This window comes from Oculina patagonica, chromosome 14, assembly GCF_052425735.1.
Source record: "Oculina patagonica isolate OP01 chromosome 14, crgOcupat, whole genome shotgun sequence".
Lineage (NCBI taxonomy): Eukaryota > Metazoa > Cnidaria > Anthozoa > Scleractinia > Oculinidae > Oculina > Oculina patagonica.
Window position 1 is genome coordinate 23,563,567 of NC_135771.1, and position 27,338 is coordinate 23,590,904.

The 27,338-nt window shown below is 39.2% G+C and overlaps 3 protein-coding genes across 3 annotated transcripts in view; 1 reads left to right on the forward strand and 2 right to left on the reverse strand.

The window, feature by feature from the left end:
- Nucleotides 1-261: 261 nt before the first annotated feature.
- Nucleotides 262-2,103, reverse strand: LOC144637894 (uncharacterized). Its single transcript, XM_078496984.1, has one exon. The coding sequence runs from the start codon at nt 1,739-1,741 to the stop codon at nt 872-874; it is 870 nt and encodes a 289-aa protein (XP_078353110.1). The 5' UTR covers nt 1,742-2,103; the 3' UTR covers nt 262-871.
- A 1,562-nt stretch (nt 2,104-3,665) lies between these two features.
- Nucleotides 3,666-5,166, forward strand: LOC144637919 (uncharacterized). The gene has a single exon (XM_078497007.1). The coding sequence runs from the start codon at nt 3,840-3,842 to the stop codon at nt 5,079-5,081; it is 1,242 nt and encodes a 413-aa protein (XP_078353133.1). The 5' UTR covers nt 3,666-3,839; the 3' UTR covers nt 5,082-5,166.
- Nucleotides 5,167-6,283: 1,117 nt separating this feature from the next.
- The window catches only part of LOC144637915 (microtubule-associated serine/threonine-protein kinase 3-like), a 33,641-nt gene continuing 12,586 nt past the window's right edge, over nt 6,284-27,338 (reverse strand). Inside the window, exons 4-29 of the mRNA XM_078497003.1 lie at nt 24,594-24,706; nt 22,960-23,050; nt 21,837-21,927; nt 21,671-21,703; nt 20,961-21,013; nt 20,654-20,728; nt 19,973-20,048; nt 19,741-19,770; nt 19,257-19,337; nt 19,020-19,124; nt 18,819-18,917; nt 18,079-18,240; nt 17,388-17,476; nt 16,591-16,678; nt 15,653-15,831; nt 14,702-14,782; nt 14,065-14,135; nt 13,713-13,940; nt 13,182-13,286; nt 12,691-12,810; nt 11,644-12,061; nt 11,243-11,505; nt 9,919-10,154; nt 9,514-9,588; nt 8,055-8,544; nt 6,284-7,872 (exon numbers count right to left, since the gene is read on the reverse strand). Coding sequence (XP_078353129.1) covers nt 7,253-7,872; nt 8,055-8,544; nt 9,514-9,588; nt 9,919-10,154; nt 11,243-11,505; nt 11,644-12,061; nt 12,691-12,810; nt 13,182-13,286; nt 13,713-13,940; nt 14,065-14,135; nt 14,702-14,782; nt 15,653-15,831; nt 16,591-16,678; nt 17,388-17,476; nt 18,079-18,240; nt 18,819-18,917; nt 19,020-19,124; nt 19,257-19,337; nt 19,741-19,770; nt 19,973-20,048; nt 20,654-20,728; nt 20,961-21,013; nt 21,671-21,703; nt 21,837-21,927; nt 22,960-23,050; nt 24,594-24,706 — 4,072 coding nt within the window. The 3' untranslated portion in view covers nt 6,284-7,252. The remainder of the gene's footprint in view (nt 7,873-8,054; nt 8,545-9,513; nt 9,589-9,918; nt 10,155-11,242; nt 11,506-11,643; nt 12,062-12,690; nt 12,811-13,181; nt 13,287-13,712; nt 13,941-14,064; nt 14,136-14,701; nt 14,783-15,652; nt 15,832-16,590; nt 16,679-17,387; nt 17,477-18,078; nt 18,241-18,818; nt 18,918-19,019; nt 19,125-19,256; nt 19,338-19,740; nt 19,771-19,972; nt 20,049-20,653; nt 20,729-20,960; nt 21,014-21,670; nt 21,704-21,836; nt 21,928-22,959; nt 23,051-24,593; nt 24,707-27,338) is intronic.

Below are 27,338 nucleotides of genomic sequence, written 5' to 3' on the forward strand. Positions count from 1 at the left end.
TTTTTCGTCTTTGGTATGTCGCCTCTGTTTACTGACATTCTGTAAGTTTATGCATCAGTTGCTCTTGTGACGTATCAATTAATGACGTCACAATGGTTCCCAAAAACCACCTAAGGGGGTGATTGTCAGACAAGTGGTTAAACCCTCCATACCTGTAGAGACTATTGAACAAACTTACCGACCCGTGTTAATCGGCTATTCAAAGTCAGTCAAGCTCAGAAGAGTCGGCCAGTTGTTCCCAAAAACCACCTAAGGGGGTGATTGTCAGACAAGTGGTTAAACCCTCCATACCTGTAGAGACTATTGAACAAACTTACCGACCCGTGTTAATCTATTCAAAGTCAGTCAAGCTCAGAAGAGTCGGCCAGTTTAAACAAAATTATTTTGTTGAGATAATACTGACACCGATTTTGTCAAACGGGACAAAATTACGGGATATAGTTGACAACAGAACAAAGAGCTTTATCCCTTAAAGCGAAGCGCTTGCTTTAATCAAAATGGTGCTATAAATATTTTCAACAGATTAATCCTTTATGACAACATAACAACTTCTTAGCCGTCTTAAGTCCCTCTTAAGTCTTTCATTATCGTGAAAATCCTTCCACCAAATGAAAACTTTACTCTTGCTTTTTACAGCGATAAAAATTAATTTCTAAAACGAAACACCGTCAGATAAAAACATATTTTAAGGGTTGCGAAGGGTGTTGATGTGATAACAAGAGCTTTTTGTTTAATGCAACAATACTATGTTTATGTGAATAGCTTTTAATTAGTTTTAGCGCCTTTGTTATATCGACTGAATTCCTTCATAGCAAAAAAAAAAAAACATCGAAGTTGTTGAGATATAACTTAAGGCAACTCATTTGCTTAGTTACTCCAAGTATATTGCATACACTACACCAATAGCATACAACTCTCCTCTCTCGTAAGAATACTGTGCATAACCATCAAACCTTGGATCCCAAACGGAACGGCTAGCCATTCGAACACTTTGCCCTCTCTTCTGACCAATGGAAACAATACTAATTATTTTATACCTAGAAAACTGCAAAGATTTAACTTGTTCCTTGATCAAGTCTGCGAGAGTTTTACTCATGTGATGACAAATCTCTCGATCATAGCTTTCATCGATCAAGTGTTGTTCGAAGGTTTTCTTGATGATATCTGTGACTTTCCAGTGTTCGAATTTCTTATCTGGCTCTAGACGATAAGTATTATGTGACGGAGCCCCTGCGACACGATCGTGCTCGATCGAAATAGTTGGAGGCCGGGCTGCCATAGTGGACCGTCTTCTTCGCTGTCTGGGACTTGCATCTCCTTGTCTTGACGCGTTTTCTAACTCAGCGTCTGCGAGGGGATCACTAAATCCGCTCGAAATCGTTGCGGTAGAGCGTCGTCTGCGATTTGCTTCCCCCGGTGCTAAGAGATTGGTGTTGTGCGACTCTGGGCCCTCAGCGGAATGACCACTTGATCCGCGCGCAAAAGTTGGGGTTATCGTGGAAGAACGCCTCCTTCTTTGTCGTTCATCCTGTTTAGGCTTTAATAAAACGTTTTCCATCGGGTTTGCTGGATCGTCAGAAAACGTAACGGCGAAGTCTCCTTGGTCAAATAAATCAATTTTTTTTCTTCGCTCCGCAAAAAGACTCGACGAGAGTTGTTTTATCTTCAAAGCTGCGCTTCGTGCTGCAACCACTGACTGAATTCTTGGCGGTCCCATGTCAGTTGTTGCATGAAAAGACATCCTGATAAAAGTCGTATTGCACGGTTCCTATGCGACTGTGCTTTAAATCTCTGGTACCGTGATGTCTAGCTTCATCGAATCAAGTGATCCTCTAAACCCAATCGCAAACTTTCTCCGTTGGAATGTGTTTTGTTGACGGTTTGTTGTCCTAAGCTGTTGTCAACTAGCTATAAAGCTGCTTAATTTTCTTCTGTTTAATTTATTATTTTCGTCAAGACGAAACATTAACGAGATTTGCATTTGTTTGCAGATCAAGTCCAGGGTCAAATTCAGGAACCCCGCCATTCCTTTAATTTCAATGGTTCAATAAAGACAGTATTTCAAGCGAAGGTAAATAAATTGGATGGCTAATAAAGGGCTTCTTTTTGTCTTTGTAATCGTGTGTTGAGATTTGTCAATTATGGGACAAAATGAACTGAATAGCGATGGGGCTGTTCAGACCCACGCCTCCGATTACAGTGAAAGTGTGTTTTTTTCTTTTTGTTTTATCTTGCTTTTAGTTTGGGGTTCTATTAAGCTCAGTTGCGTAATTTGCGTTTTAGTTTTGCTTTGGCTAGCATAGATATAAATATAAAATACTTTGGTTGTGGTTTTATAATAGTCATTAAAAAACCCCGCCCTAGATCTGCGACATTTATCTGACAGTAAATCCTCTAATTTGGTAATTTGTTATAATACTGCAACAGAGGTGGTCTCTCAATATCCTCCCGGCTTTCCAGACCTCCAGCCTTTCCTTGACCGTGTCGTGTTTGCAAAACTGGAGAGAGTAAGCGAAAAAATAACCATGACGTAATGGCTTCGAAAATTCAAAGAAAACGTTTTTCAATTTAAATTTCTCACTTTTACCAATATTTAAAATTCGTTCATTCCTGGCTTTTTTCATTGAGTTGGCTATCCAATACTTATACCGCGACCAACTCCAATATTGAGTTCCGACCATATTGGATCTCCGTAACAAGTTCCGTACGGAACACAAAATCACAAGAATTTTTAAAAGAACTGGATTTAAGGCTTCTGTATCTTAATTTCACATGTTGAAAGGCCCTGCATAGCTAAAGGGGATCACATATGACAGGATGATGAATAGTTGATGTAAAAAAAGGATCAAAGTGACAGAGAATTCCAGCGACAAGCAAAACACAGAAGCACTATTAGGTTTTTTCTTGACGTTTTCAGTTTTGATCGGTTACCAGCTCACACTTTCTTCGCCGCCCCACGACATGACCCACCATAGCTTTCGTAGTCAGACATATGCAAAGCATTCCTCATAATCTTAATCCATAGCGTGATACATGAATTTGACATAAACAGTCTTAACAATGTCAACAGTGTTTATTAAAATCTCTACTAATAACGTATTTCGCATGTAGGATAAAAACAGATTAATTAAAAACATGCATTCGATATCAGATCTTCCATCACCTTTAGCAGTTTTGTTTACTGTTAGAAATTAACAAGACTGTAGCAGTTACCCATATTATAGTGTAACGTAGAATGACTTCGAAAAGTTTTGAAGCATTTATTTGACAGTTCGTTAACTTTTATATAAATTTTGACAGGTTTATTCTGCGAAAGACATGGTCGTCAAGGACTTTTTTCATTTTATATTTGTTCCATAAACTAAAACTTCTTGAAAACACTTACTCGCTCATGTCAGAAAATGTAAGTTGCCTCTGCTAACACGTTATAAGAAGTCCTTGAAAAAGTAAATTTTGCGTTTCTTTCTAAAACACTGTCGTGACTTCAATTTTAAATTAAAGCACGCAAGAAGATAGTTTTATGATCATCTAAGACGATTAGAAAAGTAACCTAAATATTGAGTATAACGAGAAAATACATGATTGTTCATAATATTACAAGTACAAAATTAATTGCGTTTACAACATGCATAATTTATTGTTGCTGTTTTTGAGTATAGTCTGAAAATTTTGCGCATCATTTATTGATGAAAATTTAAATTCTCTTTATTAAGGACTTATTATAGTTACGAAGGAAGTTGAGATTTACTCAAGGCCGTCGATCAAAGGTCTAGTGTTCGTGTTTCTAGATGTCGTGTTATAAAGCTGTAAAACTTTAACTAAGTGGAAAGCAAAACACCATGAATAGAGATCATAGAAAGATTTCAAGATCCTACGAGGAACGCAATATTCTCGCGTCCACAACGCGCGTCTCGCAAATTTCACAAGCTGACAACGAGCTGAAGCAGAAGTTACAAGCTATCAACACTTCCCACAAGTTGTCAAACAAACGAATCAAGAATGAAACTCGTGAGCTTAAAGAAATTCTGCATGGCTTACAGAGAGAGCTTAAAGTATCTAAGGGAAATTACGGCCAATATGTGCCGTCTTTGATCGAGCAACCTCAAAGAAAGCCTAGAAGAACAACAGTCAGCTCTGTTCCGTCTGAAGACAGAAAAGAGATAGCTTTAGAGCGAGTTTCACACGGGCGCAACGCGGAGAGATTTTTAGAAGACGATGCTACATCAAGGAGGAGAAGTGGCAGTTATCCGCCGGCTTTACACGTGCACGACGTAAAGAAGACTAAAGACGGTTCAGATGAACAGCTTGCCCAAAACAAACCGGACAAAGTACTTGATAAAACAGGAGGCAAAGTTAAAGATGTCGAGCAATCAAAGAGTTCACAACAGATCGGCGAGGTGAACGCGCGCTTACAAAATAGAACGGAGTTTCCGGACATTGAGCAAGAAAAATCCCCACAAAGACGTATAAGTCGAGCTGAAAATGAACAAAAACGCCTTGCGGAACGTTCCCCTAAGGAATTACAGCAACAAGGTGAAAGAAAACGGTCCACGAGTGACGCATTTCGCGGTAGATTTGTAATAAACCCTGACACAAATTACTCTGAAACGACTTTATCGAGTTCAATGCGTAGAACTTCGCAAACTCAACAGAAAGGAGAAAGCGGTCGAGCGAAGCTTAGACCGAGCGTTGTCGAGGAGTTTTCGTCGGTTCCGAGCCCAAAGGAACAACGAAAAACGAGCCTCGGGATGCCACAATACCCGTGGCAGAGAAAGGGGAGTGTTGGTGATCGGAGAGGTAGCCCTATGACTGGTTCTCCGGGGCGGTATGACCTACACGACGCAGAGGTGGTCTTCGACGCTCTGCCGGATTACCTCGGGGGTCGAAGATTAAGCGTAGCTCACGGTCGGGCGCGAAAAATCTCCCGGAGCACGGGTCTTCCGCCCTTGAGAGAGGAAGGAGTCACTCAGAAGTCGCAACAAGAGAGATCTGCGGAGAATTGGAGCGATTTGTCCCAATGTAGATACTTAAGAAAGGACGAACAAGAAATTACCATAGATGATATATTTAGTAAGGAATAGAAAGAGACGTTTGTTTTACTTTGTTAACCGGCCTTTGACGAAACGAAATCACGATGTAAATAACAGAACTAAAAGTTGGTCATGAACTGAACACGAGAAAAAATTCAAAAGGCAAGATATTTACGGTTAGTACAAAAGAAAACCGCTTTTCAGGTATTTTTAGACAACTACAAAAATACATATTGGAGTTCACATAGAAATGTTCCAAAACGTCTATAAATAACTTAGTGTTTGAGTTATTTGCAGGGTCCTGTCAAAAATACACATTTATTTCATACCGTGATGTCAGAACAAACTACGAGTATTTACACAAATAACACAAGGTCTAGAATTATCTTCATAAAGATAATAAAAGTGACAATCAACCGAGTTTACATAGACAGAATAAAGCACTTTATCCAAATGAGTAAAGCTAGTGCCACATCAGTTTCTATAGCAACGGCGGGGCACGCGGATACACAGTGAATTCTTCGTGCCTCTTTCAGTTTGGCGGGAAAGTGGATAGATAAAGCAAGCCACTAGAAGTTTTCCCTTTCTTTGATTTATTTACTTTCTGTCCACAAAAAAGGCAGAATGAAAGAAATTTAAGAGAGATAAAAGGGAAAAAAAAAAAAAAAAACTGTAGATGTTATTTTCTTGGTAGTGATACAACAAATGGAATTTTATTTAACAATGAACCACTGAGGTCTGTTTTGATTTTATTTTAAGCCCGAACCCTGATTTAACTAATTTTCTAGAAAAGAGCTCAAAATTCTGAGGGTGGCGAATGGTAAATGCGAGACTTTGCAAGACGGCGAGACTAATATATTTTTTGTGAGCCAGACACTTTTTACCCTAACGAAAGAAATTGAGACACTCAGTGTCATGAAACAATTAGGAATGGTGAAACCTGAATCAGTTTTCTTGTTTACGAGTTAACGAAACGCTAGGGTCCGTACCGACTCGCAGCTCCTTCCAAGCTGATATAGTTTCCACGGCTTTTCTTGTTCTCCCAAATACACGCAGAACTTTACCCCATTTCCCAACTACGTTACACTGAAGCAATGCTATACCCGAACCCATTACACTCCCCGAGTGATAGAGACACTGAGAGTGAAGTGTGTTGCCTAAGAACACAACACAATGACTCTAGCCACAGGACACTCGAACATTAGCCACTGCGCCTCCTATATCCCTTTATAGGGGCAAGAAAAGAAGTTAACTACAGTAAGATACTTTATTTGTCGTTAGTTTTTTCACTTACATCAAGCAAGATCAATCAGAGTCACTATTAACACTAATACTACTACATGTCATTCTCATAAGTGTTTGGAATCAATCCAAATTTAAATCACATTTTTGGATCTAGTCTGTTCCAGGACTCCCAGATAGTGAAGAAAAAGCGCAAATAGGTCATTCGCTCGATTTTCCACAAGCTGGGAGCCTGAAAACTGACATGCGAGAGAAAACCAGCATCTCTCATTAGATTATTACGTTAGTCTACGAGATTCTAAGATTTACATACAAACGAACGTCAAACTACTCACACACACAGTAAATACGCACACACGCACACTAAACACGTAAATTCTGATCACTCTATCCTCAATTTGTCCGAAGATGTCGTGGATATCACATCCCATTTAATAATTAAATTACAAATTATCTCTCTCTCTCTCTCTGTTACAAAAGATCACTTCACTAAAAGCTCTCTTTACTGAACTGTGCTAATTCACAGAGCGTATACTCCTCAATTCTCTTACAACAATAGTGTACAGTTACTCGTCCAATATATTTTCTTGGAGATTCCAAGTCTACTTTTCAATCGGGTAACAGACTGAAACAGGCTTCTGCAATCCACCACCAAACACGAAAATCGAGTTTGGTGATCACACTTTATAAGTTAGTATTTCATGACAGTATTCTCCTTTACTCACTATTTACATATGTTCAATAATTTACAGCTATTTACAAGATGCACGAAGCTCCTTCTTCTATCTTTCCGGCGAAACGACTTCAAGAGATCGATCGAATACCACAATCGGCGATCCTTGGTAATAAAAACGCCAGTATTTCAACATGGGCAACACCTTTGATGCCGTTATTTAGGTTGTCACGCAATGGGAATGGAGCGTTGTGTGACGAGCCCAAACAACGGCCGCGAAGAAGAGTAACACAATGACGGCCAGCCGTCACAATTTCGTGTCAAGTTCTGTCTCTTCTAATTTCTCCTCTGAACGATCCCTTGGTTCACTTTTCGGGTCTAAGAACGACTTGGGCGCCTCTTCTGAATGTCTCCGCAAGTCGCACTTGAGTTCAAGTTTGTTTTGACTCTTGGTCTCGTTCAAGCTAACACTCCGCGCGCGTTCAACAAAGCTTTCTTGTTCAACAACACAACGTACACCTTGATATATCGTGTCGTGTTTACGATGTCGTCCTTTCCGTTCAAAACTGTCCTGTCTCCCGAGCGGAGTCCTTTCTTCCCTAGAAGTCTTTCTAGTACGAAATTCAGTCTTTTTATCGTGTTTTCCTAAATGAAAATGCTCAGGCGATAATGCTCGCCTCAACAGCGGTGAGCCAGGCCTCGGCGAGGTCTGGGGAGTAATAGTGGCCAAATGAGGCGACGCTGGGGACCCCCGCAAGGTCAGAGGTGAAGTACTGCGTGGCTGATGCGCATGACCGTGAACATGAGAGGGGGAGACTGAGGTGGGTGATGGCGTCCTGGCTAGGGGAGACACGGGAACGTGTGTCGAGGACTTTCTTCTTGGGGAGCGGACCGCTCGTAACTTTGGAATGAGTCCTTGCAGTGTTCCTGAAAGAAAAACTTAAGGTTAATAAAGCGCCGAAACGAATTAAGAAGGCCGGGGCTTGGAGCGTTGGCCCTTCGTCAGAGGAAAATGGAGGTCTTTAGCTTACCGTGGACGCAGCACAACAATTTCTTTCAAAACTAATTACTGGTTAGCTAGCTAACTGAACCTTAGATGTTTCACCCACCTGGTCGACCTAAGCCATGCGCACAAGGCGAACTCGGCGACGAAGCAGGACTGCTGCTGACGGAAGAGGACGACTGATCCGACAACGCCCGAAAATCAAACGACGGCGACACGAGTTTAGGCGAAGCAGGTCGCGGCGTCTTCGTCTCCGGCGATGACACCATACGTTTCAACGAGCTTGTCCGCCGAAGACTATTTCCAGGCGAAAGTGACTGGCTCCCTCTTCGGCCAAACCGTTTCCAGAAGGGTTTCGCTTTCGTCGGTTTATCACCCGTTTCGGGGCCAGGGGAGGGGAGGTTAGGGGAGGTGGTTCCCTTTCTTCCACGCCTGAAAGGAAGCTTCTTTCGGACCTGTTTACTTGCGGATAGCACTCGTTTTCGACCTCCTCTCTTGATTGAAGTCTTGGCGAGTTCTGTAGCGCTTAGTATCACCTTAGTTCCACCACCGAGGATAAGCTCTATGACCTGTCGGTGACTAAGTCCCATAACAGACTGCAAGGGAAATAACAACACCGTCAGACCGTTGTTTAAATTGCGATCAACTAAAACAACTGTCAATATCACTTTGCTAAATTTAAATAGACTAACTGTTTCGGAATATAACGCCTGTTACAATATGAAGTTTTAACCGACGAAAAATAATAAAAACAGTTAAAGACTTCAACAGTAAAAACAACTATAACAATAGCATAAGCGACTTATTTTACTGTCACGCAACGTTCCACACCATTCGCTGGGAGAAGCATTGCGTGACGGACAGTCGTCATACAACGGTCCCTTTTCAGTTGCATGTGGTCCAGGGGCGGATACAGGATTTTTCTTAGGAGGGGGTGCATCACTAAGGATTTTTTTTGCAAAATACCAGTTGTATTAGAAAGCCGCAAGTCATCTCGGGAGGGGGGGGGCACTAACTGCACCCTACCCCTAGATCCGACCCTATGACCTTTTGAAAGCCGCGCAGGATCATGTTCAGTTCATACGTTCAGTTCTAAAAACTTCTCGAGCATCTATGGCAACCGGCGAATTTTACAAGTACGTTAACGACTTCTTTAATGTTGCTGGTGGGGCATCGAAGGCGGCGATACATCGAGCGCTGAAAAAAGACATGAACGATGGAGCTGTGGACATGGAAGAAACTTACACGGCCTGTCGCAAAGAAATTCAGCCCTGAAAACCTGAATTACTGCCAGGAATTTGTAAATTACATTAATACAGTTAATCCTTACAAACTTAAATTCTTCAATGGAAGTGGCATTAAGCTATCTGACGTTGGAAAACCAAACTATGGACACTCGCTAATAGGAACACCAGCAGTTGAAGTTTTACGCAACATGAACTCCCCAAACATTACTCTTAATTTAATGTGTGGGCTAGACGGTATCATCTATGCAAACACAATTGATGGTACTAAATAACGGTTGTGAGGAGATTTTAAGAACGTTTGTTCTTATATGATCCTACCTCATCGTTCACGTGAGTTAACAAGTCTCCAGGCCTTAAACCTGCTTCAAACGCTGCACTGCCATGATCAACATTCTAGAAAACACAAAATAAAGACGGATTTAGCTTTGTTGGTGTTAACTGGGTTTCAATGTAGAAAACGACAGAAACTCAGTCAGTCAGTCAGTCAGTCAGTCAGTCAGTCAGTCAGTCAGTCAGTCAGTCAGTCAGCCAGCCAGCCAGCCAGCCAGTCAGTCAGTCAGTCAGTCAGTCAGTCAGTCAGTCAGTCAGTCAGTCAGTCAGTCAGTCAGTCAGTCAGTCAGTCAGTCAGTAAGTCAGTCAGTCAAACAGTCAAACAGACAGTCAGTCAGCAAGCAAGCTAGAAGGCAACAAGCAAGCAAACAAGCAAGTGGTAGAAGAACTAACCGACACAAGATGATGGACCCTGTAGTAGTTCGTATCACCAAAGTACACTCGGATGGCCTGCAAGGTAAAGCCATATCCACGAGGACCTTTCTCGATTATGATTGGTGGACGGAGACTTAGTGACAGGGTCTTAGCTCTTCTGCGACTGGCGGGGGACCGGGGAGGGCTTCGAGTCCGAGGGGAACCCGGAGGACTTTTTATATGATGCCTCAAGGCGCGATATTCATCATCAGACACTGTGGAAGAAAAAGTGCATAAAATATTTTACTCAACTAAAATACACATTGAAGGTTCATATGCGTCTGAATCTATTTTGAAATTATTTGTTTCCTCTGTTTCAGTGGCATGCCTGTAAACTAGCTATCTCATTGAAATATGAAGCTAAGTGCACATGACCACTATACACATATATTTATTTTTATTATTTTATCTACAATCTTGTTGGCCGGCAGCAGAAGTATTTCGACCTCGTTTCTCTGTCACGAATTTTGACTTAGGGAGCTTAAACGTATGGTATCTTGATAAAGTAAAGCTGGAATTCTTCAGCTTCGTCGTTCGTATTCCACGTCAATTTCCCCAAATCTTAACTTAACCATTTTTGTTAGTTTTCGTTTATTTATTACTTTTTTGATGTTTTTTTTTCTACCATTGTAAACAATCATTTCGAGGATTCCTTCGATTAAAAGGTTCTTTGGCTCTTATTTTTCTAATTCTTTTCCCCAATTGCTTAAATTGGTAGGATTACCGTGAGGATCGTGCCACTGCTTTCGTAATTTTTTTTACATTACTCAAAACGACATACATCGGGACAAAGCGATTTTAACGTGGTTTGTCATGGTTTGTAACAGAGCTGCTATACAAACGTCTGCAAATAATGCACTTTTTGCATGCCTTGTTACAAGCGGAATTAAATTCTCTTCAAACTTGGAACGTAAACTAAATGTTGCACGCTCTTTCTAGTTACAATATCTTTTTAAGGGGGCGAATTTTTGAATGCGAGGTCAAAGATAAGATAAGATAAGATAAATACTTTATTACCGTGTATGTGTGTTTAGCCCTTATGGACTAATTGGGGACACAATTATACCTAAAATACTATTAATAATGCTAAGCTAAAAATATTTAAAATACTTAACTAAAAACTAAAAACTAATATTTACAATGTCTTAAGCGCTACAGAGTTTGCAACAGTTACTATTGTTCTACACGTAGTCCGATATACCCCAGGAGAGTTTATATAAGGTCAATATACCCCAGGAGAGTTAATACAGCTTTCAAGGTACACAATAAATTTAATGATATTGAAATAATAAACGAGACTTACAAGATAGTTCCAGTTTAGGTACGGTAGGAAGCTTGTGTCTCTCAGCCGGGAGGGAATGGGTTCTATGCACTCGATGCCTGTCCTCAGTCTCCACCGTAAGGCTGGCCGTGGGGGGCTTGGTCGGGCTTTCCTCGTCAGCCGATAACGATAACAGCGGGATAGGGATTGGGGCCAAGTCTGAGTAGGCTTTTTTCCTTAGTCGGACTGTGGGGGGAGTGAGGGGGGAGTCCGGGCTTAGATCTCGCCCTATGGGGGATAAAGAGCTGAAACAAGAAAAACAAGCAGTTAAGCTACAACAAAATTAAACCAGAAACACAAATCCGCAAGCCTCCCACAAATAACCCAGTGCACAATGAAACAATTAACAAAGGCGAATACAAACTTTCGATTCCTATACTCACTCGGTCCTTGAGTTCGTTCTGCTCCGAGGTTGGTCGGCATCGACACCGCTATCACTTCGTTGTCTTCGGAAATCTTCGTCGCTCTCTCGGCTCTCCGATCGTCTTAGCAGACCTTGTTCCGTTGCAGCCCTCTTCCGAACAGTCGGAGGGGAGCTCTCCGAGCTCTGGTCACTGCGTGGAGTAGACACTTCCTCGCCCGAGTCTTTGCTATCGGATGTTTTCTTTACGGTAACAGGGGATACGGGGGATGAGGGCCCCGGGGAAACAACCGGGGAGGGCACCGGGGACGCACAAATACGGGAATACCGAGGGGAACATGTTGAGAAGTTGCTAAACTCGCTGGAAAAGTTGCTGAATTCTTCATCATCATCTTCATCGTCATCTGTTTCAAGCTCATGATTGTAGCGGTCTGCACGGGCTGAAAAAATATAAGCGAGAGAAATAAGCAAGATATAAGAAGATATTAAGACGATTCCGCTGAATGTTCGAGCAATACGTGCAAAAAATTAATTACCTTAAAATCTACAAATAGTGCGGACTCCGCTATTAAATGCTAAAGCATTCTCGAGAAAGTTAATGTCAAAACTCGTAAAAGAGCTTAAAACGCGTGATATTTGCTTTGAAATGACGTGAAACGTCCGTTTCGACGGCAACATGGAGAACTTTAAATTCATTTTTCTCGCGCGGAGTCAGCTTGAGAGCTAAAGTTCCGTTAAGTTCTTTTTAACTGTATTAAAACTGTAAGCATGCTATGAGGTCTTTTTGGTAGCTTTAGTTTTGCCTTTATTGCTCGAATGTTTTGCGGAAACCGTCTTAAGCTACTCAAATATTTTTTTCGAGTTTTCCCAACAGGAGTCGAGTCTTTGACCTGCACACCGGTCGGACACTTTAGAGCTAAAGGAGTTGAAGGAGCTAGGCCATATAACTAGTTTTGAATGTAAAAATCGCGTACTGCTATAATTAATTTTGTCGATGACTGTGTGGAAAGAACATCACGGTAGTAAGTTTTATTTTGCCAAGTTTCCTCCCCATAAAAGAAGGACTTACTGTCAAAATAGCTTGTATCATCCTCGCCGTCCAGTATAGGAATAAACTCAGCTTTCTGTCTCAGTAAAGCCGTCCAGTTTAAACCCGCAAAGAAAAGATGTTCTTTTACTTCGTGTGAACCTGAGAGAAACAGAGAAAAACAATTAACGAACACAACGACAACAGTCGTGAAAACAAGTCTCCAAGAATTGTTTGAGCCCGCGATTTCCTAAAAGATGTTGCTAAGTTACATGACGGGTGTTAATGACGTCAAGCTGACGTGAGAACTTTCGGAAGTGCTCGTGCTATTTCTGATTGGGAATGAAATATCGGAAACTGTTCGGTATTTCTACGAAGATTGACCGAACACGAACGAAAGCATAAATGATGTAAAATTGTGGTGATACATAGTGGGATGGGTTGTGAACACTAGAAATCAGTGTCAGACGTTATTTGCACAGCAAGGTACGTGTGGGGATAGGTGCACAAATAAACACCCAAGGTGCACTCACCTGTCGTACCCAAGCGTGCAATAGGATCTTGTTCCAACAATCTGGTTACCAAATCCCTAGCGTCATCTGGAGGTGCCTCGTCTTCACTTGGCCATTCAATAACACCTTTGATATAAAAAAAATCTTCAGTATTGAATCCCTGTGAGAAGCGACATGATTTAGATCCCGCAATCGTGAGTTCAAACCCCACAGAAGACTGACGATCGTATTTTTGCTTGAGTTTACTTGCTTAAGCTGGGTCAAATAAGAATGGGATATGACGAAAGTTGCAAGGGGAGGGGGGGGGGGGAGGGGGCAAGAGCTTCCTACTCATCAATGAGTTTTCTACCATTTTCATTGACTCACATCAGCTGCGCGATCGACGTACTGTGTCGAACTTTATCGTACGACAAAATATAGCAGACAAAAAACTGACAAAAAATGACAGCTGTAGTGATTGTGAAAAAAAAAATCCATTTCTTCAAGCATTTAATTTAATCCAATAATTATGTACTTTACAACATGTGCAAGATATCCAATTCATTTACTTACCACTCAACGTATCAGCAAACAGCTCTTCGGGCGTATCGCCATAGAATGGGGGCACGCCGATAAGGAACTCGTACAGGATGATACCTAAGGACCACCAGTCCACAGGCTTGCCGTAGCCCTGCCTGAGAATGACCTCAGGGGCAAGATAGTCCGGGGTCCCAAACACTTGCTGGTCTGTAAACTGTTTCATTTCCTGGGCCAGTGAGTGCTCATACATGTGTGTGGTGCCTGGGCGTGAAATAAGGTTTAAAATTAGAAAGATGTAAACTTGGTTGTCAGAAGGGTCCGCAGTGCAGTAGGATGCTCTTTTCCATTAGTGTAGTTAGTGGATGCAATAATGAATAGAACTTACTGTTCATGAGTCCTATCTTTGACAAACCAAAGTCTGTGAGTTTTATGTGACCCAAGGAAGTTATCAAAAGACTGCAAGGCAAATAAAATTGGACAAGAAATGAGAAAAAGTATTAAATATATAGGTACGAAAACATGATTGCGCATTTGAATGACGGGAATGAAATATCTCATTTGATTGTAACATGGCAATAGAGCGGTTTTCACCTGCGTGTCAAAAGTAATTCGCTTTTGCTTTGGTTTTGCATTACTACGCTCATAGTGATTGGCTAAAGAAACTCCCGTACTTTCTCAACCAATCAGAAGTAAAACCAAAACCAATCGTGACTCACTCGCACAGTTTTTCCGCGCTTCGCACCGGCTACATATATTTCGCGTTTTGATTGGTTCGTTGGATTGTCCATGTCTTTTGCGATAGGCCTGAGCTATTACTTTGGTTTTATGATACTCAATTGAAAACCGCTCTGTATCAAACAATTACGATCTAAGAAAATTCCAGTAAGATCATGTGAAAGGGATCATTTTGTCCCAAATCAATTAACAACTCTATTTAACAGATACGGTTTAGTGCCAAAAAAGGGTCTTGGAACCTTGAGTCTAGGACCTCTAGATTAGAAAGACAAATTGTACAAACTTACTTATCAGGTTTGATGTCACGATGAATGATTCCATAACTGTGCAGATACTCCACAGCAAGTATTGTCTCTGCTATGTAAGCCCTGATGATCAACATAGAACGAAGAGCAATCGTCACTGAGTTGCGCTGTCATGCAATGCCGTTAGGAAGCACAACACTTCCACGAGTGTTGCGTAACACTAAAAACAACGGTCTAGGTACAGAATATATCAATGTTCTTTGAAGAAAATCTAACAAAGCCTTACACAGAAATATATCGTCACGGTAAAAGTAGCAACTCGATGAAATTTTGACAACTCAAAAAAGTTTTTTTATTTTCTTGTCAGAAAGATCTTCACGATGGATCGAACTTTGCAAATTTCTGTAACGAAGCGTAAGTGTTTTTTGCCGAAACTCTAGCAAAGACTTAGAGACAAATGTATCGTAAAAGCGCAACTCGAGAAAGTTTGTGACAACTTTTAACAGGCTTTCTATTGTCTTGCCAAAAATACTTATAAAAGGAATTGAGTTTTGTAATTTTTTATAGCGAACATTCTCAAGGATTTTAAACCCTAGTATACCGCGTGAATTTTAATCCCAGTAAAACAGTGCTTTAAGGGAAGTGGTCATAACAAGTGTACTCGAAGAGGACCCACCTTATGTAGGGGTAGGGGGGTTATGCAAGATACCACCTGTCTGATAAGCCAAATGGACAAAACTTATTGGCTTCAAAATTTAAGTTGAATTTTATATTAGGTGTGTACGAAGCTTGCATTTCTGGAGAAATGGCATAAGGATGTTTGAATCTTTTTCTTAGTTTGTACTCCTGATAGAGTGGGGGCTATACAAACAAGACACCATCTTTTAAGGTGGGGAAGGGGGGTACATGAAGAGACCACCTGTCTTTTTGCGGAGTGGTGAGTCCTGTCTAAGTACAATAGTTTTGACCATTTCTTTAAGTAAGATAGTATACCTAGCGAGATCCATGGGCAAGGGACCACTGTTCTTCAAAAGCGACGCACAATCTCCTCCTTCTACATACTCCATCACCATACACAGATGCTTCTTGGTCTCAAAACTACACCACATTCCAACAACAAAAGGATTCTCAGCAAACGTCAAAATATCTCTTTCAGCAAACACTTGTTGCACCTTGAGAAGAAAAATAAACAGAACATCAAACGACAACTCTTCAAAATGCTTTGGTGGAGACATTGGTGTCCTCTGCCATTTTTTATGCCATCGAAATTATGAAAATTGTATGGTGAACTGAAATCTTATTGCATTGCTGTAATTTGTGTTACTGGAAGTCTATTTTTAAATTGCCTTTAGACATTTAGACATGCTCCGCGTAAAATATAATACCAAAACTCTTGTATGTTAACAAAAACAGAGGCGTGGTTGGGCAAATAGATAAATTTGCTGCATGAATGTATCCATTTCTGTAGAAAATAACCTTTTCTAACGAAGTTTAGAGTTCCGTTAAAGGGACTATGTCATGGAGATTTCGCAGATTTTTGGTCTAAACTGTTCTGAAATTAGTGGAAGGCAACCTAACAAATAAAAAACAATATCTTTGAACATCTAAAGGAAGATATAACCTTAATTATTTTGTGGATAGAAATCAAGCTACGGCTATAAATATCGATTTTTGGAAGACGCGCGGAAACAATTTGAAAACGTTTGCCTAACTTTTTCAAATTGCAATCTGTTTCCATCCGAGCCATCCACAGCCAATAATGCTAGTTAACAGTTTCAGTGCTCTAATATAGCAATTTTTAATAAAAATGGACTATTATTTCTAGGTTTCAAGCGACACAAATATGAATTTTGGCTGTTCAAAAATCTGGTAAAATCCGTGACATAGTCCCTTTAAGGTGTGAAAGGAGTTCCATAATGTTAACGCCGTACCTGATTTCTGTGTAGCATAAGTTGTTTATTCATCTTCTTCAAGGCAAATCTCATTTGTGTCTGTCTGTGTCTCACCAAGAAAACAGCCCTGAAATTGGACCATAAGAGAATCAAACAATTAGTAAATCTATACAGCAGTACATTCAGTATCATTCAATATCTACCTACCAATACTATCATTTAATGGCAACTGGGATTTAGGCAGATTTTTATTGGGAAAATGCGATTTGGGTCACTAGGACTGGGAATCACAGACAGAAAAGCAAATAGAACTGGGACTGGGATTTTGAAAATTTGGGAAAACAATTCGCTGGGAAATGAAAATTGGGCAAAATTTGGGCTGGGAAAATGGGATAATGATAATGATAATGCATTTATATAGCGCATTTTCCATAAATATATGTTCAAATGCGCTTTACACATACTGTAATTTAAGATACAATTATAAAGGCCAGACCACAACACCGGGAGCTTCGTGCCCTACTCTTTACGAATACTGTGTGGGTTCTTTAACATCTCCTGTTAGAAGACTGAAGATACAGGAGACGGGACCTACGGTTTATCGTCCTTTTTCCGAGAAGACTAGAATGTCTAACCATTTGCAGATGTAGTTACAAAGGCAGCACATCCTCCTCAGTTATTTTAAGACACTGAGTGTTGGTCCGGTCTGGGGTTCGAACCCACGACCTCCCGCATAGCAGTCCGGCAACTGAGCTAACCAGGCGGCGGTTATATATCCCTCCCCCGCCTCCTTTCCCAGCAGTTCTTATTCTTGTTTTAGGAGTTTTTTTCCTTACCCGTAAGCTCCATTGCTAATGAGTTTTATGTATTCAAAGTCCTCTTCAGTGGGCATCTCTCCTACAGTGGAATTAGGACTGGCACTTTTCTAATAAAAACAACACATTTATTGGAATTAATACACTGCACGGTAGACAGGCATGTAATAATATACGACAAGAAAATATTTAACTGACTGAGAATTGAGCAGTAGCACATCACAATTTAGTAACTGTCAGGTTATCCAGTTTATCTAACGAACGAAAGAACAAGCGAACAAACTAACCGAACGAACGAGCGAACGAACCAATGAACGAGCGAGCGAACAAATGGACGGATGCACTGACCCACGCAAGAACAAACCAACGAACGCACGCAAGAACGAGGGAACGAATGAACAAACGAGTAAAAAGCAAGTTCGAATGAAAGCGCACACGCATGCACGAACGAACGAGGGAATGAATGAGCAAACGAGCAAGAGCAAGTTCGAACGCACGAACGAAGGAACACACGTACACACTAACGAACGAACAAACAAACGAACCAACCGATCAACCAACCAACCGATCAACCAACGAAGGGATGGACGCACGCACACACGCACGCAAGAATGAGGGAACGAATGAGCAAATGAACAAAAGCGCATGAGCGAACGAACGAACAAACAAACTAAGGGATTTAAGATAAAATAAACGAAGAAAGATTTCATACCGATTGTGATTCAGATTGCTTGTCGTCGGGCGAACAAGGCCTGGGTTCCTCAGCTTCTCCAAGTCCTAGCTTGTGTTTAACATAGTCAGTGATGTCCGCCTTATCAGGGATCCTTTCCAATTCTTCTTCCAGTTGATTATAAAAACCTTCAGGGCTAAATTCCTGGGTGAAAAACACGTCAAGATTTTAATTAGAATTTTAAGGATACGAGAACTGCTTAGACCTTATCATATGTGCAAAATAATAAAACCGTAATCTGTCTGTCTGTCTGTCTGTCTGTCTGCCTGTTTGTCTGTCTGTCTGTCTCTTTGTCTATCTGTAATGGTAAATCTTTATGCACACTCAGTCTCCACAACAGCAGCTAACATCTAGTATTTTTTACATTTCTCTAATGATATTAATTTTTTTGTAATTGTATTGTTTTGAGTAATTTCTTAGCATGGCTTTCTTGGAAACCAATTTGTAATTGAAGAGATTCCGTGTTGAAATAAAATTGTCTGCCTGTCTGTCTGTCTGTCCATCTGTATTTCTTTCTGTCTGTCTGTCCGTCGGTATGTCTGTCGGTCCTTCGGCTGATCATTGGGTGTGGGGGTGGGCCGGTCATTTGTTTGGTGGGTCCATTGGTCAGTCAAAAAGTCAATCAGCTTTCACAATTGGCCTGTCAAACAATCTTTCTGTCCATCTGTTGGTCAGAGACTATCTATATTTATGAAGTAATAATTACAAAGGCAAGAACTTACAAGACACTCTAAGAGTCGTGCAGGCCTTGACATGATCATCAGTAACTTCCTCACGAGCTTCTTCACAGGCGCAGCATCCAGGTCTGTTTTTTGATGAGCCTGTAAAACAACAAACGGATCATATACATAGAATGGAAATGATAGCCTATGGATATAACCTACAAGATCACAGGAAAACGCACTAAAAAGGATTAAGTTTACCTCAAAAAGAAGTCGCTCCAATCTTTCAGACAGATCATAAAAGTAAAGGCTTGTGAGAGACGCCTCCTGGGACTGTTTAAGAAGATCACGGGCAGCTTCGAGCACCTGTAAGGAATGTTCAAATAAAAATACTTATAGCACTGGACAGGTTATATACTTATCATGCAAAACTCATATTTGGAGCACATATGGCATGCAGTACCAAACATTAACAGGAAGAAAAAATAAATACGGTACCTGATTCCATACAAAGTTTAAAACTCCATCACAGCTGTGGTGATTTAGTGTTCCTTCCTCGGAGTATTCTTGTATTAACTCCTACAAAGTAAAAAAATTCATGATTTACTTTGCACTGACTGGGTAATGAACGTTGGGGGAAAAAGTCCAAGATTCAACCCAAAAGATACCTTACTAAGACATAGCTCTGTCTATAGAAATTCATGTTAGTGCCTTAAATTAACTACTTTTGCACTAAAATTTCAACAGCCAATAAGAAAAACTGCACGGACCTCTGTAGACCTATATCATCAGTATGGCATTTTTCGGGTTGAAACTCAGACGTTTTGCAAGTGGAGGGAAGGAATTAGCATGGGACAACAGATGTCTTTTTACACAGCCCTCAATTTCCTTGCTGTTGTATGAACTTTGAATTTCCCAGAAATTCCAAAAACAACTTATTGTAATTTCCTGACTTTTCAGTTCTACAGCTGTAAGTACTTACATTGAGATTCTCCTCCATTTGTGCAATAGCCTGCCAAAAATAAAAATTATAACATTTCAGTAAAACAATAACTAATTAATATAATCAAGACAGCTTCACAAGGATACGAGAAGAGACAGATTATTTACATAGCATCCAGAATGTGCCACTGGGCAACAAAGAGGAAATTAAGAAGACAATGCATCATGTTTTCAATACAACGCATAATGCTGTATTCTTAACATAATCTTACTTTAGGAAATCGTTCTCTGTAAAGGTTATTAAGCAACTGCAATTCATCTTCTTGAATAAGGGGTGATCTGCCAGGGCTGAAGATAAACAAAAAAGTATGGTAAATGATCTAATAAATGCCCTCTCTCAAATAAACGCCTTGTATCTAATAAACGCCTCCCCTGATGTGTAAAAATTGTATTAGATGCCCCTCTCCAATAAAGGCCCCAAGTCTAATAGACGCCCTCTCCAAGAATCACCTCAAAAACCAAGGAAATGCTACATGGAGTAAAATCACGCAATGAAGTTAGTTTCTTGCTTAACTCGGACATCGAAGAGGCCAACAACGCCAACATGGTTGACCCCAATGACGATGAAGACATCGATATCGAGCTATGAGCGAGATCTGTAGCCTTTGCATTAGTGCAGATTTGATTAGTCTTGCATTTGCACTCTGTTTTCTATCATATTTCGCGAACAAAATACGCTTTTTTTGTTTTCTTGACGTTTTTATAGTTAAATTGAAATAAATGCCTCTCTCTAATAAACGCCTCATATCTATTTAACGCCCCCCTCAGGACCCCTAAAATTCAATAGACACTCTGGGCATTTATTAGATCATTAACGGTATGTTAAAACATGTGACAAAGTATCAGGCCAGTTACCCAGGTTGATTGTTGACAAAATTTAAATCGGTTCTTACCTAAGGCTTCGTGACCTCTGACGTGGTTTAGGTGACCTTCGACCTCCATTATCATCCTCCTGATCACTATCGGCACTGAAATAAAAGTTACAAAAGTGAACAAAAATTGATCAGTGCCACAATTCCAGGACAATTATTTGCCAAGATTGTACATGTAGCTTCACTTGCTACAGTATTGCCAAAAAACAATGCAAAACAAAAAATTCTTTTTGTGCCTACAAGCCGGCAACTTCTTGTGGTGCATTGCAGGACGCTTGTGCTTAAATCTTGCAAGCACAAAGAATTTCTTTGCAGTAAAAAATATTACCTGAAGTGTGCTCCATAGTTGAATTCATCATTGTAAGGCAACCCTATCTGCAACTGCAACAAAACATTTGTAATGTTACTTTTATAAATTAAGCATTATTACAAGCTATTAACTGAACCTTTCATATTTATAACTCTAGATTTAACTCTGCTAGTTAACCTGTCCGTATACTTCATTTTCCATCTTTTTTTCCATTAATTTTTCTTTAAGCGTACTTAGTTTTGTTTTTGTGTGTTTGTGTGTTGTTAGTTTGCTATGTAAATGTTAAGTATACCTGACCTTTTTTTATAAATTATTGTAATAAAAACTAAGTATGGCTGCCCAATCTTGTTAGCCAATCGTGGTTATTCTGGGCAGCCATGCACTTTACTTTATTTCTTTTATTATTGCATTGTTAATTTAATTGAATGTAAAGGGTGCAAAATAAAGTTGTTGTTGTTGTTGTTTTTACAGTCAGAATCAGTTTTCTTTGCTGTTAGTCAAGACAAAAATTAGTAAAATACAGAACAAAGCTTATAACTGTAATTCAAACTCCTTAAATAACAATATGATGTAGGATGAACTACCCAATCAAGAGAAAGCCTTTCATAGGCCATTGAAATTTAATTTCTTTACTAGTACAATATCACCTACACAAACACAGTGAGGGAATTATTTTTTGAAGATGAAAACACCATAAAAGGACTTTTGAACTGAATAACTGTACCTACCTGATGAAGTTTTTCCTGTGATGATGCCAGCGACTATAAAACAACAACACAAGGCAACCAGTCAATCAGCCATCTGTGCACACTTAATAGCTATTTTTTGCTTACTTATGCACTGCATATGCATACAGATTCAAAAAACAATTAAAAGCATAACTGAGATGCTTACAGAATATGATGATGAACAAGGAGTATGTGTTCCATATCCAGATGATGACGTTAGTGAAGCTACTGACCAACGTCTTCCACCAACATCCGCTCTGTTGAGGAAAAAGAAACAAATTCAGCAATTAAAGCGGTTTTCACTTGAGTGTAGAAAGTAAATTGCGTTTGCTTTGGTTTTGCATTACTACGCTTAGTGATTGGCTTAAAAATCTCGCGCCACTTTCTATGCCAATCAGGAGTAAAACCAAAACCAATCGTGACTCGCTTGCGCACATTTTCCCGCGCTTCGTGCCAGCTACATGTATTTGCTTCAAGTTTTGATTGGTTCACTGGATTGTCTGTGTCGTTTGTGATTGGCCAGACTGATTACTTTGGTTTTGGTTTTACGACACTCAATTGAAAACTGCTCTAACAGTGCTGTGAAAACTGCAAAGACACCACATCCATCCCTAATGGTACCTCTTAGTTTCAAACACATACATGTAGGCTACCTAGGGGGCAACTCCCATACAAAAGAAATGGGGATGCTTGTCAGAAAATTACCAATCTAGACACACTTCAAGTTTTTTTTTTTTTTTACCCCCAAAAGATACCATTTTCCATGCCTTTTTGGTTTAGAATGCCAACACAGCTGGAATTTTTTTCTTCTTTGTGACCCCAAAGTTTTTGTTGGCTAAAAATATTGGCATTCTATCCTGAAAACCTTAGTGTTTCCGAAATCTGTAATAGGCTCTTTGCAGCCTACTTGTTCTTTTTTTGTGTACATGCAAATTTCCTTCCAAGCCTCCCTACAGAGTCAACATGAACATGCTAACAAGGCTTGCCTTGGAGGGCAATTTGCATGAATACAAAAGAATAATCAGTATGCTGCAAAAGGTCTATTATTTTACACCCCCACTTAAGCGAGATGATGAACATTCCTGCCTCTGTCATATGGGAGTTCCCCCCTGGGGGGTAGGCTACTGACCAACATTGCAGTAAATTGATCAAAAGTAAATAAATTATATACTTGCTAGTCCATGGCTAGAAACGATTCACAAAAGTTTGAGCCCTTTTTTGAAGCATACCTTTCAAATATTAATATTAATTTAACACATGTAACGTGCCTAACCTAGCTCAACACTTACTTTCTAACATTTGAAAAGGCAAAATGTGCTCCAGCTGCTGTACTATTTGATGAGGTATAAAAACTAGGACTGCCGACTGGACTGTCAGACCCTGTAGACAACATACAGGTTGTAAGCACATTATATTTTTTTTGCAGTAGATTGCAATGTCTATGTTGTACCACTTATGAGAGCGACCTTTAGATTGGACTACAAGTATGAGATTGAGTATGAGCATGAGTTTTTAAACCAAACTTGTGTGACTCCTATAATCACTTATCACACCAATCTTATCCCTTTACAATAAAAATTTGCGATAAGACATTCGCTAAAAACATTATAAACTCTGTTTAAAAATTTTAAAAAGACCACGACATTTCGACGTTGACTTAACGTCATTATCAAGCAAAAAAAATATGTGATTAAATGTATAAATACTGAAAATAGACCATAGTAGCTTAAATGACGTAAGGATTCAGCTTGTTGATAGGTGTACAGGGGAGCAGTACCTTAGGGATAGGGAGGCGCAGTGGGCATACAAGCTAAGATCAATTTATCCGCAGGGGTTAAATAGTGATGATTTCTTTTGTAGTAGAAACCCAAGAAGAGATGTTTTTTAGAGTTATTGTACTTATATTTAATTTTCTGTTGATTTTTGTGAAGAGCGCGATCAAGCGCGCGCGCATCTTGAGTTTTATTGTATCTTAGATTTTATTGTAACGCGCGCTACCTAGCCCGCGCGCAGCATTATTTGATTGTAATAGTAGCGTCTCACGTCAGCTTATGCGTATTTGTGTAACGGTTTAAACCGCCTTTCATCAGTTGCCCTGATGAAGTGTTTTTAATAAACACGAAATATCGGCAAAGTCGACTTTCCAGTTTTTATGACACAAGTCATACTAAAAATAGACAATGGAGATTAATTAATAAAAGTTGTGAAGTGAAAAATGTTCAATGTCAAACAAAGAGTTAAGCACGTATGGAGTCCGCCTGTGTATTCAAATTTGGTCGCAGTTTCTTTATAAATAGCATCTCGTAAATGAGACAGTCAAATTTTCCCTAACATTTATTTATGTGTTAGTCATAGTTATATACTGTTCAGCGGATACAGTTGTCTCTAAATTCCGAAGTCATACTCCTACTCGACCTCGTACTCATAGTGAAATCTAAAGGTCGCTAATATCAAAAGGAACATCTAAATCAATGTTTTTGGTGAAAAACTGACTTTAACAGAGCCTTTTACTTTACAAACTGTTACTTAGGGCCTGACTAAAAGTGTTAGTAGTGAATTTACTGCATGAGCTTCTCAAGGAACACAGTAAAGCTATTAGCAAAAGACCGCATAAGGTGGAAACGCTGGTGGATTTATAATGTACTGTATAAAAAAATGCTTTAAGCAGTGGTGCAAAGCCGCAAACACCCGTTCTTTCTCAAAATTTTCAAGCTCTACAAGTTTTCATTAAAGGAAAAGAATAATGAAAAGTCACCACTTTTTTCAAACACCGTGACCGGTATACTCTTGGACTGACGAAAAAGCCAATCATAATTGGTGTATTTCAGTGTTGGCCAGATCCTATAGATTTACCTAGACCAGCCTTATTGGAAGACAACACCAACAAGGCACACAGATACAGGTAAATAAATGCATTACCAACCTTGTGAATATGGCGAGGAAAATGGCGAATATGGTCGGCCTGAGTGAGCTGATGGCATGGAGCTTGTTGTCGTGAAACTTCTTCCAGCTTTCCGTGATCCAGAAGTGAAGGAACTTAAACAAGAAAAAAAAACACAAGACTTAGTTTTCATCTTGCTGTCAAAAATAATTGAGGGGACTTGGACAAAATGCCTGACTTTGGTCATTTTACCTTTCACACAGGCAATGAGAGAACCGAATTCACAGAAATCAACGAATTACCTTGCTAGCTATACAGTAGATCTTCAAGACAAAATTTACACCAGACCCCAGTTGTTCAAAGGATGGAAAATGCTATCCACAGAACAAAACACCATCCAGCAGATAGCACAGTTTGTTTTGTCAACACTTTTTGGCTGATGGTGATTTATCAGCTGGTAGACAGCATTATCTTTTTTTTACCCTTTGAGGTACTAGGCCCAGAAGCACAGAGCGCCATACTATTAACATACCTAGTAGCCCAAGATTTTCCTACTGTATGCATACTTACAAAGACATGTATGTATTTCTTCAAAATACATAACATATAGATTAAATAGCTCCAAAAAAGCACACAAGTTATGTGCAGTGATATTCAAGAGCTTTGAGTTCTAAGGTGGCAAGTCTAAAATAGACTTTTTAAAATCCAAGCTGAATTCCTTATCAATTTCAGTCTGTGAATTACATGGCTAGGGGACTCAAAAACATTTCTGACTTACAATAAATTATCTTTTACTGATAAATATTTCATTACATTACAATTGCCACTTGAAAGAATGACTAATCCACTAAGAAACCTCTAATGAATTGTAACAAAACTTAATCTTATCTACTGTAGAATATTTTTAAAGAAAGTAGTGATTTGGAATGAACAAAAATTAAAACATTTAAAAATGGGAAAATTTATTTCTGTCAAGAATGTAGAGATTTATTTATTTAATGATACTTAAAGAAGGACAAAATGATCTATTTTGTTTTTAAATTAAATTCATCCTCTAGTTAATCCTTCAAATTTACTGCATATTATTAAATTAAGCTTTTAGTTATGATTATTTAATTCACTCTGACTTGTAATGACATAATTTAGAAAAGATCTAACTGAAAATGAATTTGTACAGATAACAACCTTTCTCGCAAATCTTCAGGGGAGTAAAAAGTGTCAGGGACTTAGAATAGAGCTTACTAAATTTGTTAGAGGCTGCACTTAGTATTTTATCACAAGATAACATGTACACAAAGAAATTCAATGGAAGAATGGAGGAATAGACACAAAGTCTGGTACGTGAACATTTTCATTGTTATCTTATCAAGGGAAATTCATAGCTATAATTAAAATAATCTTTATAGCAGCTAAAAATAAGCTAGTCTACATGTTAAGGTTGAATAGTTTTCTTGGCAGCAAACTAGTCTATAATTTGTAAAATGCTTTACACTTAAGATTTGAATCAAAAGAACATCTTTTAATCCTGACTTTACTTTGACAGTAAGAAAAAAAACCCGATTTAATGGTTTTGCATTCAGAACCCCAATTATAGATGAATTCAGTCTGTACTGCGCAATCTCGGCTGCAATGTTTATGTGAGCCTCACGCGAAGGAATGTTTACAAGCAAAACTAAAAATCCTGTGACAAACTGTACCTTTTTCTTCATTATTAACGCCAGATATCCTTGCAAAACAAATAATTACGGATAGAAGAACCTTGACGCTATTTCATACCGACGTTTCAGCTCATCGGGAATTCTTGAACGCAACAAACCGTAATGGCGGACTAAAAAACTTCATGTATGCTGTCATCGAAGTGTAAGGTTTCAACGAATTCAAAACGAAAACGAAAACGAACCCCGAGTCAGCGCAGTACGGACTGGAAATCAGCTTGAAGTCCCATACAAGACTAAATGTAACATATTTAAACAAGAAATATATTCCCTACATGTTGTAGGATACATACTATAATACTATACGTAGAAATCACTGCGAGTTAATACACGTGCAAGCTGTCATAGTAGTGGCATATGCAGTCATGACCTTTTGCTTTGTGTACATGATATTATGTACACAAAGATGAAAATCTATACTGCAATGTGTAACGGTTGGTGAAACAGAATATTTATTGTCAACACAATTTTGCAAATGCTAGAAATGTGATCATATTTTTAGGGATTTTGTCACACGCAAACTGGTCTTTAAATCCTATAATCCAGATGATAAAAAGTGCAAAATATGAATCATAAATAAAATCATATCAGTACACATTACATGGTCATACATTTTGACACTGGAATTCCAAATTCTTGAACTTTTGATTTTGCATAAATTTTATACCATTTAAATTTTCTTCTTTTTTTCCTATAGAAAACCTGTAAACTAAGAAATATGTTTACTATACATTTGCTGTTGTAGAGGTATCAGTATTAATAATCATTTATTTCCTTCACACAGACAAAAGTAAAGTTGTTGCACAAAATGCAAATTTGTACAATTCATAAGAGTAAGTTCTATGGTGTGAAAAGAATCTTCTGTAACTGAATGAATACTGTATTTCAGTTTCATTTTAAGGTTTGTAACTCAAAATTAAAGAATATATTTTTGTTGGCAAGAAGCACAGTAAAATATAGGAGAGGTACTGGAAAATATACACAAAATGGAAATAAAAGGTGAATTGTAATGTGTATGTAAAGTTTTAATATTATTACCTCCAAGTAAATAACTGTATACGTAATGTTTCAT

Excerpts from the sequence above, each read along its gene's own strand:
- LOC144637919 (XM_078497007.1), top strand. The coding sequence starts at position 3,840 with ATGAATAGAGATCATAGAAAGATTTCAAGATCCTACGAGGAACGCAAT.
- LOC144637894 (XM_078496984.1), bottom strand. The coding sequence starts at position 1,741 with ATGTCTTTTCATGCAACAACTGACATGGGACCGCCAAGAATTCAGTCA.